Below are 13,121 nucleotides of genomic sequence, written 5' to 3'. Positions count from 1 at the left end.
AATGGGTTCTCATTGATTTTAGACAGGTTTAAGGGAGCAGAGGTACACAACTTGAAAAATTGATGGAATACTTATATTTCCATAAATATTTAAATTTGTACCAGTCATTGTGAAACTTAATGATTTGTTCACAGATTTGATGTGAACATTCTTTTAAATAATAACAGATCTATACATAATAGCTACCAATTCAGTTCAAGTCAATAGGTTTTTGAACTCCGAAAACACGTCTTGTCTCTAAAAGGCAGTCTGATTTCATTTTTTTCAGTTTTACTTGTGTTTTAAAGATTCAGAAACTTCATGGATTTTCTTTGAAATCTGCTTAGATTCAGATTTTAATCTGCCAGTACCGTTCTCTGATGTGTCCGGTATTTTTACCCATTTTTGAGGAATTATTAAAATCACAGAAACTAAATACATTAAAATTTCAAGATTAATAAAATAATCATGATTTTTTTTTTATGTGTGATAAAAGTGTTGGTTAAAACCACCAAGAGTTGTTAGCGTAAGAAATATGTTTCCTATTTACAAGAAATAACTATGACAAGAAAGATACTGTTACATTGAACCCAAGATTAAATATAAATTCACAATCTGTTTCGTGTTATCCTGTAAAACATCCCATCAAGTCATTATGTCACAGTACTGAAAATGATGCATTCCTTGTTTTTGACAGCCTTGGGCATTCTGTTTATATTTATGATTGACTGTGTTTCAATTTTCTGTTTTAACTGCTTTTTACATAAAAAACCTATTCTGTTGGAGATATTATACTCTTGTATAGAATATGTGGTGGTTTAATAATAAAGTTATCAAAAAGATATATTTTCATATTTAAGTTTAAGAAGGTAGAAAGGACAGAAACATCTCAGTACATTTGTTCTGGGTACACACTTTTTTGTAATGAAAGCAGAACTATTTATGGTCCTTGACTATTTCACCATGCACTTTGTCAAGGCAATTATTTTTCTTCTAAAAAATGACAAATGCCAGATTTTTTGCTTTCAGCTTTGTATAATCATAAATTAGAAGTATATCTGGTGTGTATATGTTATAATTACTTTTGAAACTGTTGCCATGACAATGTTACAATTACAAATCTTGCATAGAGCAGGCTATCAACAGCATGTATACATCTGTTCTGTGTAGGACAGGTCGGTAAGAAATTCATCTTAAGATGTTTTTACTTGGTAATACCCAACCTCAATGACACACTTAAACATCTCCCCCTCATCCCAGAACACTTATCGTTGAGTGTCTCATCTTTCCAGAACCTGATGTCCCTCTTGATCAGCTACCCCAATCTGACCACTCTCAACCCCTCTGCTGGACATTTAACATTAGAGCCACCAAAACATCTCAATGCCACCCCAAACTCATTCCATAGTGTTACACCTTTCCAAGGACTTTCCTTTCTCCCTTAGTGCCACAACTGCTCCTAACCTTTCCTTTCTCCCATAGTGCCACACCTTCCCCTCACCTTCTCTTTCTCCCTTAGTGCCACACCTGCCCCTCGCCTTCTCTTTCTTCCTTAGTGCCACACCTTCTCCTCACCTTTTCTTTCCCCTGTAGTGCCACACCTGCCCCTAACCTTTCCTTTCTCCCATAGTGCCACACCTTCCCTTGGCCTTTCCTTTCTCCCTTAGTGCCACATCTGTCCCTCTGCTGGCCATTTATTCACTGTTACATTGGAAGTCCTGATACATCTTGATGTCATACCTGCTCAACTGACCCCTAAGTTGACCCCGCCCCTAGACATATAACAATAAAATTCCCTGTTTGTATAGCTTGTATGATAAATTAAAGTCATTTAAGTTACATACCTGCTGAAAAATCAAACATAAGTTTACATATGGTTTCGAAAGAACAAAATGCATTTACTTCATCAAAAGAATTCTTTTTATTTACTTGCACAATACTCCAATATATGTCACTTTTTATGAAATATCTAATAATTTAAAATGTTATTCTGAAATAAATAGACTGTAGCAAATAACGCTTTATGTAGTTCTGTATGATACATTATTCTTCCTTTTTATTGATGGAAGTTTAACACTCAAAATAATTATGTTGTGTAACTGCTATTAAATCTCACGTATTGTAGAAATGTTATTTATCGACAGATTCCTGCTTTAAGAACACGGAAAACACCCTCTGACACATAAATTCAATAATTTTCATTTTTTTATTATGGTTTTTAACTATTTGATGATTTATACTTTCATTTTGGCTCTCCAATATGAGTTTTGACACCAAGCCAAGAAATTATGCTGTTTTGGCAAAGTTTTCATAACAATAGTTTAGTGAAAGCAGTTGATGGTGTGTGAATGGCCACACATTGTAAATATCCCAAGTTGTTGAGAACCGTTCCGACAATCAGCTATTTACTGTTACAGTCTGTATCACACAGGGCTATTTTTTTATGTTGGGAAACTCGTCTCCATTCCACATGTGTACCAGTTTTCCAGAGAATGTGTAATTTCTGCAGAATTAATTCTATGACTTATTTCATCTTTTTGCAGGATAATTTTACATCATGTGCCTCAAGAGAAATTTTATTCTGGAAAATTTTGCTTTCCAAGATCTTTGTATAGCATTCATAGATCATTTTATTTGTGTCGGGAGAATTTCTTAATGAGAGTTTTGGTGTCCAAGACATTCTTATTGGTATCAAAGAGAATTTCATAAGGATTACTCTGATTTCATTTGTACCTGGAGGAATTTAGTCCTAAGATCTTTTTATTTTGTAGCAAGGATAATTTCTTATTGTTAATGAATGCTCTGATTCAAAAATATTTGAACGGCTTTCCAAGATCATTTTATTGGTATAAAAGATAATTTTTTACTCACACTAAGAAAAAAATGTATTCATTCCAAAATGAATTTCTATTTATATACCAAGAAGAAATTTTATTCATACCAAGGGTAATTTATCATAGATATTCTGTTGTCCCAAGAAATCCTATTTTATGTTGAGGATTCCTTCAGCACCCCACATCCAAAATTCTGTTAAAAATTTTGGTAAGAATAGGAAAGCTTCTGAATCTTAAAACTACTTTCTCAGATGTAAACAATTTAATCACTTTCTGTCAACATTTGAGTAAAGGGCACTAAAAACAAATCTTTCCCAATTTGTAAATGGTTTTGTTTCCTCTAAAACAACTGACTTGAAATGTTGTGCTCACCTTCAATAAAAAATGCAATTTATAATGTGGAATAGTTTTTGTTTTACTCATTTGAAACCAGAATATCTAGAAGAGAGGGGAAAGTTTGTACTTGAACTTTTTATCAATGTTTAGAATACATGTACATGTAATTCACTGAATTCCTTGTAAAGCATATAAATACCGAGGTACCACAGTAACCAGATTTCATGTATAAATCACTGAGTGTCTTAGTCTGATTAAAGAAAAGGATATACTGAAGTCACATCCTACAGGACGAGGAGGTGGGTGGTAGATACTGACAATGTCGTAATAATGTGTCATTATACTGAAGTCACATCCTACAGGACGAGGAGGTGGGTGGTAGATACTGACAATGTCGTAATAATGTGTCATTATACTGAAGTCACATCCTACAGGACGAGGAGGTGGGTGGTAGATACTGACAATGTCGTAATAATGTGTCATTATACTGAAGTCACATCCTACAGGACGAGGAGGTGGGTGGTAGATACTGACAATGTCGTAATAATGTGTCATTTATGCTGAAGTCACATCCTACAGGACGAGGAGGTGGGTGGTAGATACTGACAATGTCGTAATAATGTGTCATTATACTGAAGTCACATCCTACAGGACGAGGAGGTGGGTGGTAGATATTGACATTGTCGTAATAATGTGTCATTATACTGAAGTCACATCCTACAAGACGAGGAGGTGGGTGGTAGATATTGACATTGTTATAATAATGTGTCATTATACTGAAGTCACATCCTACAGGATTAGGAGTTGGGTGGTAGATGTGTTTGGTGTATTCTCAAACCACTTCAGATGTGTTTATATTGCCTGATGTATACACACTAACTTCTTGGTTCAAACCAATCCAGTTGACAACACACAGCCAACTCTGGGTTTTGTTCCCTAGCATGTTATCAACACCCCAAACTTCTTCCATAAGTACAAAGAGAATTTACTGGTGATCTTAAAAATCAAAAGTAAATCTATGGCAGGAAAAATCAGGGTTTACGCAGGATTTACCATTAATTATAAAGATGTTGTAAATCTATGGCAGGAAAAATCAGGGTTTACGGGGATTTACCATTAATTATAACAATGTTGTAAATCAAGGACAGGGAAAAATCAGGGTTTACGCAGGATTTACCATTAATTATAACAATATTGTAAATCTATGGCAGGAAAAATCAGGGTTTACGCAGGATTTACCATTAATTATAACAATATTGTAAATCTATGGCAGGAAAAATCTATGGCAGGAAAAATCAGGGTTTACGCAGGATTTACCATTAATTATAAAGATGTTGTAAATAAATGGCAGGAAAAATCAGGGTTTACGCAGGATTTACCATTAATTATAAAAATGTTGTATATCAATGGCAAGGAAAAATCAGGATTATATAAGTTTTCTTTTTTGAGAACAAAATTTGTGTAAATGTTATTTTGTATTCTAGGTACTTCTGAAAATGAAGGGATCATAATCAATGAAGATTAGAAAATCTGTTTAAAATAAAATTCAACTTTTGTTACTGCTAGGGGATGTTACTATTTTCAGTACAAGTTAGATATGGTTGTAAATCTGTAAGTAAGTCTCTAGTACTGTACTTATCTCTTTTCTGGCCTTCTTTATGACCTACACAATGTCTTATTTTACATTTGATATCAAATCCATGACATACATATCTGTTATAGTTTGACCTTGTCCGACTTTGTGATATGACCCAAATTGGACCAATTTTGACAAACCTGTACTGTATTCTATAGTTGTGTGTGTTTTAGGACCACAAGTGGAAGATGTACATGGAGATGGATGATGAGGATGAAGAGGAAGACAAGGATGTTGTCCCAATAACCTTGATCAAAAGTGTCAGTTTTATTTGTTCTTCAAACCATGGAATCTTCAAAATAGACCATGTAAGTATTTACATCTCACCATGTAGATATATATGTGTATATCTTTATAAAATGTTTACTACTGATAACACTTTTTTTTATATGTGTGATAAGTCTGAAATTTCCACAAGATGATCTCGGCCCCAGTGATATCACACACTAAAGTGATATCACACCTCCTGAAGTGATATCACACCTCCTAGAAAGTGATATCACACCCACAAGAAAGTGATATCACACCCACAAGAAAGTGATATCACACCCACAAGAAAGTGATATCACAACCCCTCTCAAATTTTCATATTTTGTCACTTCTTCTTATTGCTATCTTATTTGAACATACATAATATTGGCCTGGAAGAAATGCAATTTCTTTCTTACAAAAAATTGTGTAGAATCCCGCTCAGATTTCCAGATGGTGCCATTTCTGGATTGATTTATCATATTAGTGATACACCTGCAGCTGTCATTTGCGAATGTTAACGCTAAGCATGGTGAGACCATTTTAGAAGAACCTATGACAAGAATTGTGCCTCTAACCAGTCCTCCAGTCTTGATACCAACCTCAAGCGCTGACTGATATCAGGACACTCGGGCTGATAAGGGATGTGATATGTAAATGGTTATACGATAATATCTAAATCACACACATCACACTGTGTACATCATACCATATAGGATTCAGTTCTATGAACTTACTTCATATGAATGACCTTGACCTATTTTTAAGGTCACAGAGGAAAAACATGTAAAAAAAGACCAAAAGAGTCTTCAAGTTCCAGAAGACCCAGAATGGTAATACAAGATGTATTTTACTGTGGATAAATTACATCTAAAAGTAGATACCTGGGAAAGAGTAAAAATCATACATTTTAACGTGTATTTTTAAAAAACAAGAGCATATCTTCATTGGTTTATTGAACTTTGAAAAGAAATGATGTGAAATTAAACATCAGAAACATTGGCTGATATGTTAGACAGTTTGTAGAGGAAGCCTAGCTCTAACGACGGTGAAAAGTGATTTTACTGCCTTTCATCACATGCAACACAGAGATACTACAGGAACTCTTAATACCTATCATACAAGGGAGATAATTAAGCGATTATGAGTCGACTTTGAGGAAGTCTATGGGTGTTATTACCAACCATTATTACAGATAGGACATGATAGATTATAAGTGAAAGCTTCACAAAGTGTCTTGTAAAAGACTTGATGATATTGTAGGTGCAGCAGTCTGCGATGATAAAAACAACACATTGTCTTGGTAATTTAATCAAACACTAATTACGTCACCGGTGATGATCAGAGACCTCCGGTGTTTGATACATGGTGTTTGATGGCTAATATTTAAATATATATAGACTAACCTGCTTTAATGTGTAATGATGAAGGTGCAAGTTATTTTCATGTCTTGAATGTGACTCATGTGAATCAATGTTAAACAAGCTTAGAAGGCATTGAAGGTCAGAGGTCAAGCAAGCATATTCATTTCGGTACAGTTTCATTAAAATTTCACGAGATTTTTGTCGGATTCCATTTAGTATATCAAAAGACAGAATGGTTTTATGAAAGTGTTTGATATTCTGTTTTTCTTGGACAGCCTCCATTTATTATGGAGAAATGGCAGACAGGCTTGGGACCCGACATAGAGGTCGAATGTAATGTCCAGTTTGAGGTAAGTTACAAAAAATGTACACTTCATCATTTAATGACTAGAATTTAACATAAGAATATGAATTTAAACACTTAATGTATTGATCGTTGCCTTTCTTTCTTTATCTTTGATACTTTCTTTCATGTGACAATATCAAAAAGTTATTCAAAATATTAATTAAAGGAAACAATTTATCCATTTATTTATTTATCTGTTTTGATTACTTCTCTTACAAATGCTTTCTTACTTAGTCCACAGTGAAGAAACCCAAATCTATTAAGTACCATCACAAACTTGACGCTAGTGTAACAACCTCCGGTCAGAAGGTTGTGATCTTAACTCTCCTGAGTACAGAATCACCGCCATTGTCTGTGGACACTCTTCCAGCGTCTCCTGCACGACCTTCTCAGTCAGTGTCACCGTCTGCACATGGTAACCAAACTTCACCTCAACTCCAGGGCTACTGGAACAAACGTCAGTCTCTGGGGACGGTCTCTCTGCCAGAATCCATCAAAAGTAAGTACACAGTGTATGGATTGTGTTTCATTGTGATAATGATTACTTATCTATTTATAAGGTCCTGTTACTTCTGGATATATATTCAATGAAAATGTTCTACAGCTGAAATATTTGTCATCCTGATAAACTATGAGAGACTTCCACCTAACCAGTAGGCAAGGGAGAACCTAGGTTTCTCTTTTGTTGAAAGGTAAAGAATGAATCAGAAGTCACCAATTTCTAAAAATAGATTTTATAAAATGAAAACTGAATAAGAATACCCTAAAATAATAACATTCTGCTTGATCATAACTCTTGTAATTATCCTGCTAATTCCAGGAAGTCAATTAACTTCTGCTCACTTAATATCATTGGACAGCCTTATTACAGAACAAAGATATAGTATTAGTTTGTGATCCTATTGAACAGTGATAGGGCTTTTTATACCAGAAAAAATCACATGTAACAGTTGCTTAAGAATATACCTGGTTATATCAGAAGTGATTTACATCAAGTTATCAGGTCCCTAATGTGTCCTACCTGACAAGGATATGGTCCCTAATGTGTCCTACCTGACAAGGATCTGGTCCCTAATGTGTCCTACCTGACAAGGATCTGGTCCCTAATGTGTCCTACCTAACAAGGATCTGGTCCCTAATGTGTCCTACCTGACAAGGATCTGGTCCCTAATGTGTCCTACCTGACAAGGATCTGGTCCCTAATGTGTCGTACCTGACAAGGATCTGGTCCCTAATGTGTCGTACCTGACAAGGATCTGGTCCCTAATGTGTCGTACCTGACAAGGATCTGGTCCCTAATGTGTCCTACCTGGTGACAAGGATCTGGTCCCCTATCTGGTCCCTATGTGTCCCTAATGTGTCCTACCTGACAAGGATCTGGTCCCTAATGTGTCCTACCTGACAAGGATCTGGTCCCTAATGTGTCCTACCTGACAAGGATCTGGTCCCTAATGTGTCCTACCTGACAAGGATCTGGTCCCTAATGTGTCCTACCTGACAAGGATCTGGTACCTAATGTGTCCTACCTACCTGACAAGGATCTGGTCCCTAATGTGTCCTACCTGACAAGGATCTGGTCCCTAATGTGTCCTACCTGACAAGGATCTGGTCCCTAATGTGTCCTACCTGACAAGGATCTGGTCCCTAATGTGTCCTACCTAACAAAGATCTGGTTACTGACAATGATACAGTTATCTGGTCCCTAATGTGTCCTACCTGACAAGGATCTGGTCCCTAATGTGTCCTACCTGACAAGGATCTAGTTACTGACAGTGATACAGAAATCTGGTTCCTAATTTGTCCTACCTGACAGGGATCTGAACACTTGAGATCAGTTGTACATGAGATGTTGCTTGAGACATAAAATCCATAGATATCAGAGGATAGTTACATGTGGTTGACAGGAGAGATAAGTTTAAGGAGATTTGTTCTGCCAGGAATTACCGACTGTTTACTTTTTACTGATAAACATTTACATATCAATTTCCTCTCCTGTCCTAAAACAATGAGATAGAATTTACATAACGTAATTAGCTACCCATCCCTCTAATGGCTTGCAGCTATGTTTTGGAAGCTAGTTGAATAAAAACTCTCTGAGGATTCTATTTCAAAATGTTTTTGTTTTCACTTTTTTGTCAAGTAGTGAGGCTTTCTTTTCACTAAATATTCTATAATATATTCAAGTTCCTTGTTGAAGTTGTAATTTGTAAAGGGTTTATATATGTGTTGAAATTCATAGAATTTATCAGAAATAATATCACTATTAATTTTTGAAGTTGTATTGCTTCTTGATCTTGTTATAATCCCAAAATTTGCTGGTGAATCATTTTTCTTATGGGTTAAATGACATGTAGAAAACCAAAAAGTACTATAATTAAGTCTGACGAGCAGATTCGATGGCTGTTTTAGATGTGGGATTGCTCCTCATTAGTCCTGTCCAGGCCTTTGAAGGTGTACTTGAAATGGAGCCTGGATACAAGTGATTTAATCAAAACGTCCAAATGACCCGGACTGACTCTATATGTAAACTCTCTGCAGTTTGTGTAGCTACTAATACATAAACTCTGAAGTTTGATATAGAGAGACAGGGGGTACAGGAGTGTTTCTAAGGTGATGGGGTTGTGCCACTTTGTTCATACAGTATAGCACAAGGGGACGAGAATCAAACAGATATCAGTGAGACATGGCACATTTTCTGATTAAATCTTCTAATTTACTTTGATGCCTATAGGATACTACATTTTAGCTCACAATTGTTGAAAGTCCCATCGGTTCCTGAGATGACAAAGTTTCCAAAAATAAATGACTTTGACCCTTATTCAAGGTTACAAGAAAAAGCTTAATACAAAATCATCTGATTAACTGGAAGGCTGAAAACCAAGATATTTATCTGGTGATAGGTTCCAAGGAAGAAGCACTATAAAGACCATGAAAAGAAAATACTTTGGCCAATATTTAAAGCCAAAGGGTTCATATTTGTTAAAACTTTATAAAAAAATGTCTTCTCCCCAGGACGTTGAATGTGAAGTGATTTGATATGTAATTGTTTTAATGAAAAGCTTTTAATACCAGGTGGATGTTCCAGGATTAGTTAATGATTTCACTATTAATTTTCAGAATTATGAATTGATATTACAGTCAATACAAAAATTATCAAAGCTGTCCCTGTATTGACTATAGTTAGGTGTGGTATCAAAGCTGCACCCAGGTTGTGTGGTATCAAAGCTGCACCCGGGTTGTGTGGTATCAAAGCTGCACCCAGGTTGTGTGGTATCAAAGCTGCACCTAGGTTGTGGTAGCAAAGCTGCACCCAGGTTGTGTGGTATCAAAGCTGCACCCAGGTTGTGTGGTGTCAAAGTCACACCTAGGTTGTGTGGTATCAAAGCTACTGTAACCCTCTCGAACCGTTTGAGAGACACAATTAAAGGACTACCGAAGGCGAAGAAAAATGCCTTTTATTTCCGGTAAGCTTACGAAATTCTCTCGCTCCCGTACCTGCCCTGGTCCCAGGCCTCGTGACACCAGTCCGTCCAATACGCTGTCTAGTGACCGGAGTGAGGAACGATCTTGTCCCCTCCTATTTATGTCTAATGCCTACGTGACTGTCAAATTTGATGGGTGACCCCGGTTGACCAAGGCTGTCAAACTATTACTAATTTTGAATTGAATCCCAGACATTCTGGAGCCAAAACAGTCGAAAACAAATACAAAGCCTTCAATTCGGCCACACACGCCAAGGTCCGGTCTCCCAGTGTAAACAAAAGACTTTCAAAAATTACGTCACATAAACATTTGTCAGCGTTTTAGGTATTAACTATTGCGCAGTTTGTGCACCTGCCTCAGCAGCAGCAGTACAGCGTAGTAAAGTGACCTTAATATATGTCCCCCACAGAACAATGACTGTGTGTCAGAACATATAACTAAAACAGATAATTCTGCTTAATAATTAAATATTATAAACATCAACTCAGTAATAGAACCAAAACAGATAATACTGCCTAATATCTAAAGCAAGGGCAGATAACCTTGCATAGGGTTACACTACACCCAGGTTGTGTGGTAACAAAGCTACACCCAGGTTGTGTGGTAACAAAGTTACACCCAGGTTGTGTGGTAACAAAGCTACACCTGGGTTGTGTGGTAACAAAGTTACACCAAGGTTGTGTGGTATCAAAGCTACACCTGGGTTGTGTGGTAACAAAGCTACACCTAGGTTGTGTGGTGTCAAAGTTACACCAAGGTTGTGTGGTGTCAAAGTTACACCTAGGTTGTGTGGTGTCAAAGTCACACCAGATTGTGTGGTATCAAAGCAACATTCTTGGTTTTGGATATCAAAAAAGAAGCTACATTCTGGGTAAAGGATACCAAGAAAACTGCAGTCTGGGTGTGGGATATCAGAAAAAAAGCTACGCTCTTGTTGTGTGATATCTCAGCTATACATTGGAGGTATTCCCTAGCACAGAAATCACTACTGTTAGATACATCCTAACTGTGAATGAGGTACATGTATGGTAAATTGTCTTCTTTAATGATATCATGGAAAGGTTATCATATTTACTCTCCTTTTTGCAGGTAATAACTCCAGTGTTTGGGCGAGTGTGGTGTCGGGACGGAAGCCCTCCTCTCCAGCCATCTTCTCAAGTGTCCAGGCGAAACCTATCCCTGGAACTCCCTTAGTACTTTACCCTTTCCATCCTTCCCAGACCCCTCCCAGCTCCCCCTCTCTGTCTGCCACCAGCTCGCCTTACTCCCAGGGATCATCACCATGGTCAACACCATCACCAGCTCAACATGTGTTACGACAGCAATCACCGTGGTTCCATACCAACCAGCTGTCACAAGTGCCTCACTCCTCTTCTCAAGAATCATCGTTTTCATCACATAACGTCACAAGTTCTGACAGCTCAAGTTCAGGAGGCAAAAGCACTAAACATGACAATTCTAAAATATCTCGTGACACTGCTCGTGATTTGAAAGTGAGTTTTGTGATATCAGAACCTGTTAGTAGTGATGGGCAGGATACACATACCAATTCCTATGCAGATGTGTGTAATCGATGTCTGTGTCAGAGACAGCCAACAGCAGGACAGGCTAAACAATCTCCAAATTTACAAAAGTCTGGGGACGAGGGATATAACAGCTCACACCATGAAAGTAATGACCGCCGGAGTCTTCATGATAATAAAGATGGTTTCCATGACAACAGGGGTGGTAACCATATAAACAGGGGTCATAGGGGTCGATATAGAGGTGAAGATAGACATAGGTATAGGGATAATAGAAATGATTACTATGACAACCAACGTTACAACAGAGGTAAACGTCAAGGTAGGGGTGATGGTCGAGGTAGAGGTCATTATTCAGTACATAAAGTCAGAGGCTCCCAAAGGGATGTTTTATCAGGTGGAGATTATCAGCGAAGTTTTAGTGACCCTAAACCACGCACAGGTAGTTTTCTGTCAGATGGGGACTTGTCTGACGGGGGCAAGGCAAACAGCTACAATGCCCCTGATAGCAAACCACTTGTAAAAAGTCAACATAGGGGCAGAAAAGGGAAAAATATATCTCAATGTTTACCAACATCACCAGCTTCTGTTGGGCCTTCAGGGTCAGAAAATAAGGACTCACATCACTCAAATAGGGCGGAAACGTTGGACGATGGGTCACTAGAATCACACAAGGAGAGAGGTGGAGGATGGAGGGAGGTAGATCACCGGCATTCTGACAATGCTCATAACCACCATCATAATTATGGCCGGACACGGGGGCGTGGGTATCGCAGAAATGACTATCAAAGTGATGATGAAAAAAACATGCATCATGGGTACAGTAGCAGCCGCGGTTACAATGGAGATGATGACCGTAGGCGCCATTACAGTGATGGTGAGGCTCGTGGCCGGGGTCATAACGGACGAAGAGGTCGTGAATCTGAACAGTATTGTCCTGATCAAAGTACAGGTAGAGCTCATCCTCAAAAGAAAGTATGAAATACATACACTGAACCGACATAGACCAAGTGGCGACGGTAGGTTATAGATAATGATCAGACAGGGGAGATAACAAAGGTTGTATCTTCACCTCTCCAATTAGTGCGAACAGGTATCGTGGGCTGGACAGGCAAGATAAGACAGGTATGGTGTACTGGACAGGTGATAGGACTGTATGACTGACAGGTCACGCTTGGCTTACTCAGAAAATTAAACGTCATCAAAACCAGCGACAGTCTCACAAATTCTTCCACCATTCAACTTTTGTGTCTTGTTTATTTAAATTTTATCAGATTTTCTTTACTGTCAAAAAATACCAACAAAGATACCTCAGATGTTTATTCTAGGGTATGATATTTATATTATAACCAGCAATGCATTTGTTAAGGT

The 13,121-nt window shown here is 37.5% G+C and overlaps 1 protein-coding gene across 1 annotated transcript in view; it reads left to right on the top strand.

Annotated features, from left to right (window-relative positions):
- LOC132559178 (mitogen-activated protein kinase kinase kinase 20-like) overlaps positions 1-12,787 on the top strand; it is a 53,947-nt gene extending 41,160 nt beyond the window's left edge. Inside the window, exons 16-19 of the mRNA XM_060223791.1 lie at positions 4,959-5,093; positions 6,674-6,748; positions 6,979-7,243; positions 11,317-12,787. Coding sequence (XP_060079774.1) covers positions 4,959-5,093; positions 6,674-6,748; positions 6,979-7,243; positions 11,317-12,731 — 1,890 coding nt within the window. The 3' untranslated portion in view covers positions 12,732-12,787. The remainder of the gene's footprint in view (positions 1-4,958; positions 5,094-6,673; positions 6,749-6,978; positions 7,244-11,316) is intronic.
- Positions 12,788-13,121: the final 334 nt, after the last annotated feature.

This window comes from Ylistrum balloti, unplaced genomic scaffold (assembly GCF_031769215.1).
Source record: "Ylistrum balloti isolate Yb309-2 unplaced genomic scaffold, AGI_CSIRO_Ybal_v1 Utg370870, whole genome shotgun sequence".
Classification (NCBI taxonomy): Eukaryota; Metazoa; Mollusca; class Bivalvia; order Pectinida; family Pectinidae; genus Ylistrum; species Ylistrum balloti.
This window is presented reverse-complemented; position numbering and strand designations above follow the sequence as displayed.